The 13,738-nt window shown below is 38.0% G+C and overlaps 1 protein-coding gene across 10 annotated transcripts in view; it reads left to right on the forward strand.

Annotated features, from left to right (window-relative positions):
* senp6a (SUMO specific peptidase 6a) overlaps positions 1 to 13,738 on the forward strand; it is a 167,892-nt gene that overhangs the window by 116,859 nt on the left and 37,295 nt on the right. For all 10 annotated transcript variants that reach the window (XM_059648441.1, XM_059648439.1, XM_059648440.1 and 7 more), the window contains 5 exons: positions 433 to 603; positions 4,184 to 4,217; positions 5,314 to 5,493; positions 8,059 to 8,276; positions 13,134 to 13,225. In XM_059648441.1, coding sequence (XP_059504424.1) covers positions 433 to 603; positions 4,184 to 4,217; positions 5,314 to 5,493; positions 8,059 to 8,276; positions 13,134 to 13,225 — 695 coding nt within the window. The remainder of the gene's footprint in view (positions 1 to 432; positions 604 to 4,183; positions 4,218 to 5,313; positions 5,494 to 8,058; positions 8,277 to 13,133; positions 13,226 to 13,738) is intronic.

Genomic DNA, 13,738 nt, shown 5'->3' on the forward strand with positions numbered 1-13,738 from the left:
TGTGATTGAAGTCGACATTGAAACCACTTAAAATATGAATTCTAAAATTGTTTACAGTCAATAAATCTAGTAGCATGGATAGTGCCAAGATGCAATTCTAATTTGCTCCAGAAATCAGTTTATATAAAAAGCGTTTATCTTCCATGGTAATAGCTGCATGAAGTTTAGTTCCTATACCATGTACTGACTGAAGTAAGCCGAGGGATAGAGATGAGACATAAGAATGCATTAATAATAATTAACTTCTTTGTTTCAGATTCTACAAAGATTTTATCTTAAAGTATCTCATTTGTAATGAACAGAATGTTGGAGAAACTCATTTGTAATTTTTCCTAACCTAATTAGATATATGTAAAGTCCATATCTATCTGCACAACATTTTGGTTATTAGTATGCATTTAAAAGCTCTCTTCGTCTCTACTCTCTTTACAGTTTGGAAATTCTTATCATGACACAGTAGGCAAAAAAAGAAAATTTGAAGTTACTCAGACACACACAGATGCTCTTAGTTTGCAAGTGGAAAATAGCTGTGAAAGCATTATCCTCAAGTGCCGAAGTATACGAATAGGAAGCTTTCGCACAACAGTATTGGAACCCGTCATTGTAAGTATGTTCTTGGAAGTTTCCATTTTGTTGGAGCTTTGTCTTTTATTTCCACACGATAGTGGATTTAAAAAATGAACTTGACCATGTGTTCGGATGTGAACATGAGGCAGGAAATTCAAGTTTCAAGGAACAGAATGGACTTACTTTCAAATAGAACAAAATCCATACTGTGATTCTGTAGACTATTTCTGAGGAGAGGTCAAGAAAGAGAAACATTGGCATCAGCAGGTTCCAATTCTAATTGGTGCCAATTCGCAGGTTGCAGATGACTGTTTTACTGGAATATTTAGAATCCTTTTCCAAAGTGAATGTTAACCAGTCAATTTTCCTTAATGTTACACAGAGGGTCAAGGGCAAGTGTGATTTACTGTTTAAGCAATTGGACTGCAGCATAAGTCAATCTGTGCTGCCACTTAGAAGGTGGAAGGTAGGAGGAAAAAGTAGGAGAACACCTTAAGCAGAAGTAACAAGCAGAGTTAGAAGGGAGAGGAGGTTTGGAAAGAGGAAAAAAGAAAAGAAAACTTTGATTTATGTAGTTTCTTTGACTTCAGAAGTAGACCAAGTAGTAGTACATTACAACCTTCTGAAGTCCAGTCACTTCAACTGTCAGAATTACAGCAAGGAGTTAACACAATGTCCTACAAATTGCAATGTGACGATTGATGATGAACGTTGCCCAGGGCACCAGGAAAAGTTTTCCTGTCCCTCTTTTAAAATGTTTCTGCATCTATTCAATAGCGTAGTTATTTAATTTGGTGGTGGTGCTTACGGCAGTGCAGCTCTCCTTTGGTCCTGCCCAGTAGCATCAGCTGGATTATATGTCCATCTTTTGTCTCAAGTAAGAGATTTATCCACAAAGCTGCAGCTGATACCAAATGATAGAATGAAATGATGTCTTAGCATGTGGAACACTCATAATTGTTGTTTTTTAGAGCCAGTAACACAACAAGCCAAACCAGGAGTAGGGAGGGCGGCTCACTTAAAGTGTGAGATCACCTTAAAGAAGAAAACTGACAAACCTGTTGATGTTTGTATCATCTCCCAACTTTGATCAACTGCCAGGTGCAAGAATAATTTTCCGTGCCGTTGTCTTTTTAAAACCAACTTTGTTGTGTAGAAGATATTGGCATTACCAAACCATGGACAACAATTGAGTCTCAGGAGAGCAGTAGGCTACTAGCAGTTGGGCTGAAATGTAAAAGGCAGGTAGCAAGTATGTATGGGACAGAAGACTGTGCCAGGTTTGAATAGCTGATTTTATGTCATTGCTGAGTAGTGTAGCTGACTATGGATGGCTGGGTGATACTCAGTGGGATCCATGCAGTTGACTGTTGATGATGGGCGGCAATGCAAAAACCTAAGCAAGCCTTCAGCAAAACCTTGAATTTATGTCATTGTTAGCCTTCTTCAAGGATAATAGAACATAGAACATAGAACATAGAACAGTACAGCACAGAACAGGCCCTTCAGCCCACGATGTTGTGCCGACCATTGATCCTCATGTATGCACCCTCAAATTTCTGTGACCATATACATGTCCAGCAGTCTCTTAAATGACCCCAATGACCTTGCTTCCACAACTACTGCTGGCAACTTATTCCATGCTCTCACAACTCTCTGCGTAAAGAACCTGCCTCTGACATCCCCTCTATACTTTCCACCAACCAGCTTAAAACTATGACCCCTCGTGCTAGCCATTTCTGCCCTGGATAATGTCGACTTAGGGTCAGCAAGTGGTGAAGGGAATGCAAAGGTGCATAGATAGGTCAAGTGCATGGACAGATATTTTGTAGCGGAAACACGATATGGGAAGCTGGAGTTCTAAGGAAGGGTCACTGAACCAAAACGTGCATTCTGTTTTTTTTCTCCACGGATGCTGCCTCATCTGCTGAGTTTTCCTACCTGTTTCTGTTTCTTTCTGTTTCTGTTTCTGTTTCTTTGTTTCTGATTTTGATTTCCAGCATCTGCAGTATTTTTTATATAAAAGTAGAAAGGTCTTACCAGATCAGTGCAGTGTATTGGTGAGATCATACATGGAATACTGTGTCCAATTTTGACCTCTTTTGTTTAAGAAGGGATGTACTTTTTGGAAACAGGTCAGAGCAAGTTTAGGCTCATTCATTCTTGTATTATTGAAGTCTAAAAGGATGAGAAGAAATTGTACTGAAATACAAAATTCTGAATGAGTTGACAGGTTGGATACTGAGAAGATGTTTCCCCTCGTTGGTGAATAAAGAATTTGGAAGCATGGTGTGAAAAGAGGGGGTATCCCATTTAGAATTGAGATAATGAGGAATTTCGTCTTTGAAGATCATTAGCCTTCAGAGTTTGTTCCCAGAAAGCATTACAGGCTGAAGTTGTTGAACATTTTCAAGTCTGTATTGTAGGAAGTTTTGATCCAGAAAGGAGTTGAAGGTTTGGATGTGGGGGCAAGCTGCAAAATATATTTGCAGCTATCGTGTGTTGAAATTGATATAGTACTCATGGATTGGAAAGAAGGCACTTAGAGTTTTTGCAAAATGATTGGGGGAAGAATGCGTGGCCCCTTTAAGCTTGGAGATTAAAAAGAACATTGTCTGCAGGAAGTAACAGATGAGCTCTTGAAATTGAAACATTGTAAGAAAAGGCTATGCTTTTAGCAGGCAAAGCAGCATTTTTACCAAGACAAGTTTTTTTTTGAAAACAAAGTTGCTGGAAAAACTCTGCAGGCCTGGCAGCATCTGTGAAGGAGGAAAACAGTTAACATTTCGGGTACAGTGACCCTTCCTCAAAACAGTTCCCCAGTTCTGCACAAGGGTCACTGGACCCGAAATGTTAACTTTTTTTTTCCTTCACAGATGCTGCCAGACTTGCTGAGCTTTTCCAGTAGCTTAGTTTTTGTTCCTGATTTATAGCATCTACAGTTCCTTAGGTTTTTAACAGGTCTTTGATTTTAGCCAATGAATTTAGACTGGGCCTTAGACACCAAAGCCCAATTAAAGTTAAATCTGAGTTACCAAAGCGCAGAGCTGGATGAACACAGCAGGCCGAGCAGGAATGCTGACATTTCAGGTCTAGGCCCTGTAATCGGCTTTCCTGCTCCTCTGATGCTGCTTGGCCTGCTGTGTTCATCCAGCTCAACACCTTGTTGTCTCAGATTCTCCAGCACCAGTTTCTACTATCTCTAAATTTAAATCTGATGGTTTTTGACAACCTTGGACCAGTCCTATTGTAAGAAGTAGGACACTTGGGCTTCTGAGACTCCATTTAGTGGGTGTCTGAAACTACAGGCATGTTGGAGCACCCGTGATGATCAGAAGCTGTTCGTTTGATAATGGGCAAGTCCTGTTGCAATGCTTGTTGAAGAAGGAGACATTGTGTATGTTTCTAATAGTGAATGGTGTCATCTAAAGTATGTAACAAACCTTATTTGATTTTAATTTAGATTTGAAGTTTGTTTGAAGAAAAATAAAGGTTTATTGAAAATTGCTGTTCGTTAGAGATGTGTTGTAATTTTGTTAAATCTTTTTGTTGATGCTGTTTAACAGCTGAAGTTGTTGGATTTGCAAACACTAAAAACAGACTCTTCTGCTTTCAGTTCAGTCTTGACTTCATCAAGGTCAGTATGGGAGGTAAGTCGATTCAATTAATGTCTAAAACTGCAAATCAATGAACTATAAAACTCAAGATCAAATGTACAACCTCCATATAAATTTGAGAATGAAATAGTTTGAATGGGGGAAAAGTTGTTTGGCTATTTTCCTTTTTTAAAATAAAAGACACCTTTTTGGAGATTTAAAACAAAATTAACCTCCATTTTGGGGTTGACGTTTCTTGACATCCACAAAGATTACAGAGGGAAGAAACCTAACAGTTTTACTCCAACATCTAACTACTAAACCACTTCTCCAAATCCAACTTGTCAAATAATTAAACCTATATCCTAGCATTTGCTGGCGAAGGAAAAATTTATTTCATGCCTAAAGTAAATTGTGCAGAATGCTGACCTAATGAATCAAAATATACACGTGCGTTTTTTTGTAATGATTATTGCCCAGTGAAAACTAATTTTCATTTGCCATTTGGTGATTTGTTTTCTTTCTACTGTGCTAATCTTGTTCTTGTATAGCATTTTTGTGCTTTTTTCATGTTAATCTATATGGATACCATGAAGAATTTACCAACATTATTTTATTTGGAACAATTTTATAATTAACTAGGTTGTAAATTAATTGATGTTTGTAACCTTTTTTGAAAAATTTGTTCTCCAGCTGATTTGACAAAGTTACTAACTTGTAGCTTTACAAAATCTTTTTTATAAGTTCCTTGGTTGAACCGTGTATCAGCTAAGTTGTCGTGTTCTCTGTACGCCTATTTATACTGTAAATTGATATCAGCAGTAAGACTCAAGAATCCATATCCTCCTGTAGCTTATTTACATTAACAAGAACAGTGCATACCCAACTGTCAACCAAACTGCTTAAAATGTTGCAATTCTGAATTGCTATGTTGGAGGTCAATGAAGTCAGAAGCAGCATTAGATCACTTAAAGTAGCAGTGAGCTTCCTTATATTTGGAATGTAGTTTGAATTTCTTCCATGTTGAATTAATTCTCTACCCATTTGTTGGTAGTTTCTTTGTTAAAACTAAAATCAAATCAGTAATAAAATTTGTTTCGTGTACAAAAAGTAAAGAGAAGGCAGTAATATAAATGCTCTTCCTTTGCAGTACCTAATGAGTCATCTCAGGAGGTAGTTTTTAAAGCATCAGAATTCACTATGTGTGAATGGTGTGGTTCGCGTGTGTTACCGGTACTTTTTCTGCAAATGACACCTGCTGCTTGCCACAATATACGATCGTCCCTCAAAATGAGCAAAGAAAAGAGCTGGTTTGATTCTCAGGGGAACAGTAAGTATAATCCATTGCAGGAAACAAGTTAAATTCATAAATGCATATAAGCTGCTTGATCTTTTATATGAATATTACTGTACTTAAGTGCTACTTGCCCCTGTATGCTTAATAATTCAACCATTACCACTAGTTGCTGACCTAACTTTGACTTGATTTTCCAAATTTGCTATTTTATATTCACATTCCTATTCTCCTCCATGACCTTCCTGTCAGCCCATTTTTGTGACCTAAAATCCTCGGATATTTGGACCCTAATTTTGAACTTTCATTCACCCCCAGTTATTATTTCTACACCTTTGGTATTTGTGCCATCAGCTGCCTCGATCTTAAACTCTTGGACTATATTCCTAAATATCTCTCATTGCAAAATTTCAGTGAAATGCTTTGGAACATTTCACTGCATTAATGTTGGTCCATCAGTACAGGTTGTTTTTATTGAACTAAGGCAGTTTGCACTTTTTTTAAGTGAAGGATTATAGGCTCTTTGTGGAAATAGAATAGCCTCCTCCTTCTGTTGCTCTTCATGTCTCTACGTATATTAGTTTAAAAACCTGATCTCTTCACAGAATGATAATGTTGGAACACAGAAGAATACGGCCCTCTATGTGCATCTGGCTCTTTGAAAGAGTTTATCAATTAATCATATTTCCTTGCCCTTTTTTAATTCTACTGTTTCAAATTTTACGATTTCATTCATTTCTCCATGTTCATTCTAAAATGATTTTTATCCAATCCACTTTAGCAAAAATCACATTTCCAATTAGTAAAATTGGCCCTTTCCAATTAAGCACTGATTCTTAGTTTATCTTTGTCTTTTTCTACAAATACAATGAATACAACTGAGTTGTGGTCAGGAATGTGCAAATAATTAGGCTTGCTGAATACTGGCTAACAAAAAAATGTTGATATGAAACAACTTCAGGAAATCTGTGCCCTCTATACCAGTAACAATTATTTTAAATTAGAACAGTTAGAACCCCTTGCTATTATGCCCTATTGTTTCTGCATTTCTGAGGTTTGCCGACATGGTTATCTTCCTTTCTGGAATTCTGTGGTACACTGCACAATGTTTGATTATCCCTCTTCTGTTCCTCATTTCAGCTTTTCTTGATTGTACTTTAACATATATTGTTGCTCTTCCTGGCTGTGATTTTTCTTAACTAATGTTGTGATCTCCCTGCCAGATGAGCATTCAGTGGGGCTGAGCTGTCCTAGTATTTTTCCATTGATTAGATGGACATTTATATTTAGAAATAGGTTGAAGAACAATTGATTGATCAAATTTAAATGAAGCATGGCATAACTTAAATTTTTCCCTGTGTCTTATCCTTCATGTTATGTGATGTTCTCCTCTGTTGCATTTACTGTGCCTGTTTCTCAAATCCATCCATTTTAATAATTTCTGTCTCATTACCGTTCAGTTCCATTTTAATGTCATGAAAACTTCAATCAAATTGCCCTTTTGACATTGTAAATTCAAGTGAGTGCGGCCCTAATATTCTTAATCTCTCACAAATGAACCCTTGGAGTCTCTGCATCGTTCTATGAATGTAAAGTTTACCCCCTCCCAAGGCCAGTGCTTCGTTCCTATGATGTAGTGCTCTGAACTAAATGCAGTAATCCAGATGAGGTGGGATTTCAAATCTGTTGTATTCTAGTCCTCTGTAGCTGAAGATCATGCACTACTTTTGATTATTTTCTATACCTGTTTATGATATGTTAATGATCTATATAAGTGGACTCTTAAGTCACCTTGGAACTTTACTGCTTTTCAGTTTTCAGTGTTTAGAAAATATACTGACTTATCCTCTACAGATCCAAAGTGAGTGACATCTTATTTATGTGCTTTGAAATCCACTTTTTTTTTGTTCACTAAATCCATTAATGTCTGTTATTTTTTTTATTTTACGCTTCCCTGTAAAATCTCTCAATGCAACCTTTCTTTCGATCATCAGCAAAGCTTTGTAAGTGTTTTTCCCTCATGTCATTCAAGTTATTAATAAATACAGAAAATAATTGAGGCTGCAACACCGCTTATTGCATTTTTCGACTTGTCACATCTGGCCCTTCCCCACTCTATGATCTGCTTCTCCGCCAGTTTCCTAACCATGTCACTAATTTGCCTTCAGAACCTAAGCTTTTGAGGGACTTTAGCAAATGTCTTCTAGTGGTTTATGTAAAAACCATCAGTATGTGTTTCCCTCTTCATTATTTAAAACTTTTTTAAAAATTCACTTCATCAAGATTGATCTTGCCTTTAAAAGTCTATAATGACTCTCGCAATCTACTTTCCCTCGTTCTTCTACCAAGTGTGTTGATGCAAACTCCAGTAAAGATGCTGTACAAATACCAGTTGTTTTGTCCTACCAATGTTTTACTTCTCATCTTCAGTAGATCCCCAGAGTAGCAATTTATCATGTACTTTTTGAAAATTATTCATTGTGTTTATTTCATAATACAACATGGATAATGCAGAAAATAGCTGGCACTTAACACCAACGTAACTCTTTTTTTTTCCAGGGATATGCACATTGACCAAGATTTGTATGTTGTATTTTGCAGCTACTGCTGAACGGTACATTGTTCTGATTTTTGAAGCTGTTCCGGATCCTCAAGCAGCTGATATTTTGGAAAGGATTTTAACTGAAATTGGCAAAAGGAACAGTATACTAAACTTTTTTGCCATCATTTCTTTTCTTGAAGCAAACAGTAGGCTTCTTCTTTTTACACAGAACCTAGAAGAACATCATGCAGGAAATCTGTTGGTTAAAGAGAGCGGGGTAAGCATGTCACCGTATTTCTGTGGTTTATTTCCACCGATGGAATTGTCTTATGGATGTTTAGGTGCAAACAAATGGCAATGTAATGTGAAATAGTAAACCTTGATTCTTCAGTTACTCTTGTGTCAAGACGTCTTTTTTGTCCTGGTGGGATAAAACATAAAAACATCTGCCAGAGGTAGCTGTCTGTCATTTTGAAGTTTCTTCTGGCATTTCCAGGTGTTACAGTCTGTCAGTCTACATGTATGTTTTGCCACTCAACCACTGAATTTACATCTGCAGTTACTTTGCTTTGGTATCACTTCTCTTTCAAATTCAATTTTAGAATGAAGGGCTTAAAAATACCTGTATTATTTTGAGATTCTGACTCATCAGTGTAAAACTCTACAATCTAGGGTGTGCACTTAGTGCAGACTCAATGACTTATTGTGCCTTCTTGTGAAATTTTAAAAGTAGATGAAGCAATGTGCAGGTTTCAGTCAGGTATCTGAAAACTAGAGGTCTGTGTCGCAAGAAATGTTAGGAATGTACACGTAGAGGAATATATAAATAAGGGGTGACATGGTGGCTCAGTGGTTAACACTGCTGCCTCACTGTGCCACAAACCTGGGCTCAGTTCTGGCCTTGGCTGACGTCTGTCTATCTGTGTTGAGTATGCACATTCTGCTCGTGTCCATGTGGGTTTCTTCTCTGCGCTCTGGTTTCCCTCTACAGTCCGAGGATATGTAGGTAAGGTGGATCAGCCATGTTAAATTGCCCATAGTGTCGAGGGATGTGCAGGCTAGGTGGATTAGGTACAATAAATGGAGGTTACGAGGATAGGATTAGGGGAGTCAGGGTCTAGGTGGGATGCTGTTCAGAGGGTCGATGTGAACTTGATGAGTTGAATGGACTGTTTCCACACTGTAGGGATTCTCTGAAGCTCGGAGATTCCAAAGTGCTTACGGCTAATACAGTACTTCTAAAGTGGATTGTAAAAACCTCTGCTTAATTTTCATTTTCTTATTTTCTTTTAATTCTGGTTTGGAGCTTTAAATTGGAAACTAAACTAATCATTATTTTTGAGCTGGGGCTAGCAATTCAAGTTAAAAGAGCAGCAGATCAAACAAGGTTTCACTTTATTCGTGAGGCCATGTCTGATTCCTGATCAAACGGTTCTATAGATGCTTTGTCACTGGGGAAGAGCATTATATTTAAACATATTAGCAGACATTGACTAGTAATGAGGTCAGTACAAAGGAATGAGATCCAGTAAGTTTGGAAAAGATATTTCTGCTTCAGCACATTGCAGATGCTGAATGGTAAGTGGCGCCTCTTGGCATAGACTTTCAGGCTCTAGGGGAGTATTCAGAGTTTGAATCAGGCTTGGACCATTCCTCCCCCCCCGTTCTAGCTGTTGATGCTGCAGCATGAAGATTTGCAAGCTCCTTGTCTAAGTACCTTTTAAGACAGGTGGGCAGCTCAGAGAATAGAAAGCTAAATTATAAGTATTACTGTATGTCCTGTAGTAATACTGTAAGTACTACTGAGTGAACTGTAAAGGTGATTTGACATCAGAAAATCCACCAAGAGCAACGCATCCGGAAAACTCTTTAAATAATCTGGCCGGAATTGATGCACAGTCACTGCAGTAGCCTCAGTCATATCACTCATACGAACTCAGTTAGATGGCACTGACACAATCAGCACCAGACTTCAGAGAATAATAAAATGACTTCAACATCCAGACGGACTAATGAGGCAATGTGCCTCCATCATTGCATGCAGATCAAGACCATTACATATGATCAACTTGAACAAACTGACATGAGACATCCTAGCAGTATTAAGGCCATACAGTGCCTCATGCCTGCTTGTCCCTTAAATAAGATCAGGGCTGAACATGAATATCGACTCTCCTTTTTCACCCAATCCATTAATTTCCTTAGCACCCAAAATCTATTGCTGTTAGCTTTAAATGAATTCTTCAACTGGGCATTTCATAGCATTTTGTGGTAAAGAATTCCAAAGATTCACAATTCTGTCAGTGAAGAAATCTCCTCATTTTGGCCCTAAGAAGCTAACATTCTATCCTGACGTTTTCCAGCCTTGGAGAACTGCCTCTTAACGTCCAGTTTTCTAATCCTTCTGTATCCCATTGATCACTTCTCATTTTTTTTAAACTCCAGAGAATGCAGACCCATTCTATCCAGTCATCTTGTCCCCAGAATCAATCTGATAAACATCAGTTGCACACCAATCCTATGGTAACATTTGAAGAAAATGAGAGTTCATTTGAAATTTCTCAATATCCTGGCCGGTGTTTATCCATCAACCAACATCTAAAACAAATGTAACTAGTCATTTATTTTGTTTCAGTTTGTGGGAGATTACTATGCACAAATTCCTTATATTGTAAAAGTTAGCATAGTTTTCAAGTTCAGAAGTCACACCACACCAGGTTATAGCCCAACAGCATTTTGAAATCAAAAGCTTTCAGACCGTAGCCCCTTCAGGTGAAGTGAGAGAGCAGCATACAGACACAGAATTTATAGCCAGAGAGATCAAAAGATCATGTGAATGGTGTGAGTGACTGTCCGTGCCAAAAGGTGTGAGTGACATGTCAACACCTGAATAACAAAGGAATGACCTATAATCCAACTAATTGAGGCAGAGAGATAATTACAAAAAAATTTAAAAATAAGGTGGTGCTGTAGAGAAACCAAATGACTGGAATAACATGACAGTTGTGTGAGTCGCATGCCAAGGGTAACCAAAATAATAAGTAATCCAAACGGTACAAACTAATTAAGGTAGAGCAATCATACAATCTATCAAGGTGTCAAAATAGGAAAGTAAGGAAGATTTTACAAATATGGAACGGTGTGATGGGGTCCTATGTAGCCTGATGTGAACCCAAGATCATGGTTAAGACAGTCTTCATGGGTACATGGCTATCCATTTATACTGTGTTTCTGCGTCGTTGTATGTCTCAAAGGCCGCTTTGGACGCAACTGAAGATCGGAGGCTAAGTGTCTTTGACTGCTGAAGCGCTCTCCGACTGGGAGGGAATATTGCTGTCTGGTGATTGTTGCACGGTGTTCATTCATCTGTTGTCCATTCATTGGTTATCATTGCCAAGTTTTGTACCTGTGAAGGTGGCCTCAACCGTTATCTTGGGTTCATGTCGTGCTACATGTGACCCCACCGCATTTCTGTATCGGTAAAATTTTACTTGCAGACCTGTTTGACATCATCACATTCATAAATTGTTATGATCTCTCTGTCTTCAGGAATTTGTACAGTTTTGGATTACTTATTATTTTGGTTAGACCCTCGGCATGCAACTCAAACCTATCACATTATTCCAGTCACAGATAGTAGGAACAGCCAATGCTGGAGAATCTGAGATAACACAGTGTGAAGCTGGATGAACACAGCAGGCCAAACAGCATCAGAGGAGCAAGAAAGTTTGACGTTTCGGGTCGGGACCTTTCTTCAGAAATTTCTCAGGGGTCCTGACCCAAAATGTCAGGCTTTCCTGCTCGTCTGATGCTGCTTTGGTCCTCTGTGTTCATCCGGCTTCACTCCGTGTTATCTTACGTTATTCCAGTCATTTGGTATGACTCCAGCACTACCTTATTTTTAACATTTTGTAATTCTCCCTCAGCCTCATTTAATTGGATTATAGGTCATCCCTTCGCTTTTCATCTGCTGTTGATGTTTTACTCTCACTGTCTGACCTTTTTAATCACCTGCAGAGATTTATTATTCAACACTCCACTCGCACCATTTCTATGATCTTTTGATCCCTCTGCCGATAAGTTCTTCTCTGTCTCTCTCACTTCACCTGACAAAGGGGCTACGCTTGAAAGCTTGTGATTTCAAATAAACCTGTTATTGTGTAATTTCTGATTTTTGTCCTCCCCAGTCTGACACTGGCATCTCCACATCGTAGTTTTCAAGTTATCTTAGTTGTAAATTGGTTTTGGAGATGCTCCAAGGTCCTAAATTATACTGGTAAATGCTGATCTTGTCAGTCTGCAGACCTTTGCAATCAAAACTCTGAAATTTAAACTGGCTTCGCCTGAAAGGAGCAGTGAATGTTACTAGGGTCTGTAAATCTATATAAACATGAATTGGCAATCTTAGCGGATAAAGCAGATTATATTTCAAGGTAGACTGTGGCATTTTTTTTAAATAAAAAAAGACCTGGATATGTTTCTAAGTACATAAGCTGCAATAATGCAGAAATAAGACCTCTTCTGGTATTTGTCAACTTTCGCCTTGCCATGAAAGGATATTGCAAATGTCAACTTCATCTGCTCCCCAAAGTAGTGAAAGTGGGTTTTCTACTGAATGAGTCAACTAGTTAATGAAGTTTCATATCAAGATTTTTTAAGTTCTAATCGAATGTCAAACATTATTAATTTTCATTCCTTCTGTAAGTGAAAGGAACTGGTGTTTTCCAGAGGTAATTTGGTAACTGTCCTGCTATGATTGGTTGGTAAGAATTAAAGATAGGCTGAAGATACCATCCATTTGAGAGGGGCAGGCTCGCCAGCAATCTGACAATACAAGTGGGCAAACTTTAAAATAGTTTCACCAGGCATCTGATTTCAAGCTGTAGTATCTATTGCCGTAATGGAGGGAAAAATTACTAGAATAACTGTAAGTTACTTTATTGACTTGCTTTTATTTCTGCCAACCCCTGTAATTCTCCCTACTTCTCCCAAATTTGTGTTTGTCTTTCTCTGCATCTATTTCACCTGCTTCCCCTCGCCCCCTGGTCCCTCCTAACCTTTTCCCCATTCCCCAACATTGCTTCTGTTTTCTTCTTCCCCCTATATGTGACATGTTTTTAATCTATTTTTCTAGGCTTCCTCCAAATACTGTTTGAGAAACACCAGCCTTTCAACTGATGATGCTTTGGGAACATCCCATACTTCCTTTACAGGTCCTATTGAAAAGTAAGTCATTAAATTGAGAGGAAAACTCTCAATAGTTGAGTAAAAGTACTTGAAGCAAACTAGAGTTTATTTTAAATGTTGACTTTTTGAAGGTAATAAAAGTTATTTTTTACAGAAATAATTAACTGTTGACATACAGGGTTGCATAAAATGACTGTGAATACAGAGGGGTTCAAATTCCTCATTCCATTTTACATGGAATTCGATGTTCCAGTTGATAATTTTAAGCAGAGGCCACATATCATGTAATGGAGGAAGAAAATACAGAAGAAATTTAGCAACCATTAACTTTTTTGGAACCCCAATCCACTGCGTTGTGAGGTCACTGAACGTACTTTCTGGTGTTTTCGTTTTATTTTTCTTTTCCTTGCCACCCTTAAGTGCAATTAGGATAGTTTGTGATGTAAACCTGATTGAAAGTGCATTTCTGCAACAACTTGGAATTTCATCAAATGCTTTAAGCACTTAAATGTAGAATGAGTTGGCACTTAGTTTAGAGTGTTGCACTGTCTA

The sequence above is a fragment of the Stegostoma tigrinum genome, chromosome 9 (assembly GCF_030684315.1).
Source record: "Stegostoma tigrinum isolate sSteTig4 chromosome 9, sSteTig4.hap1, whole genome shotgun sequence".
In the NCBI taxonomy this organism is placed as follows: Eukaryota; Metazoa; Chordata; class Chondrichthyes; order Orectolobiformes; family Stegostomatidae; genus Stegostoma; species Stegostoma tigrinum.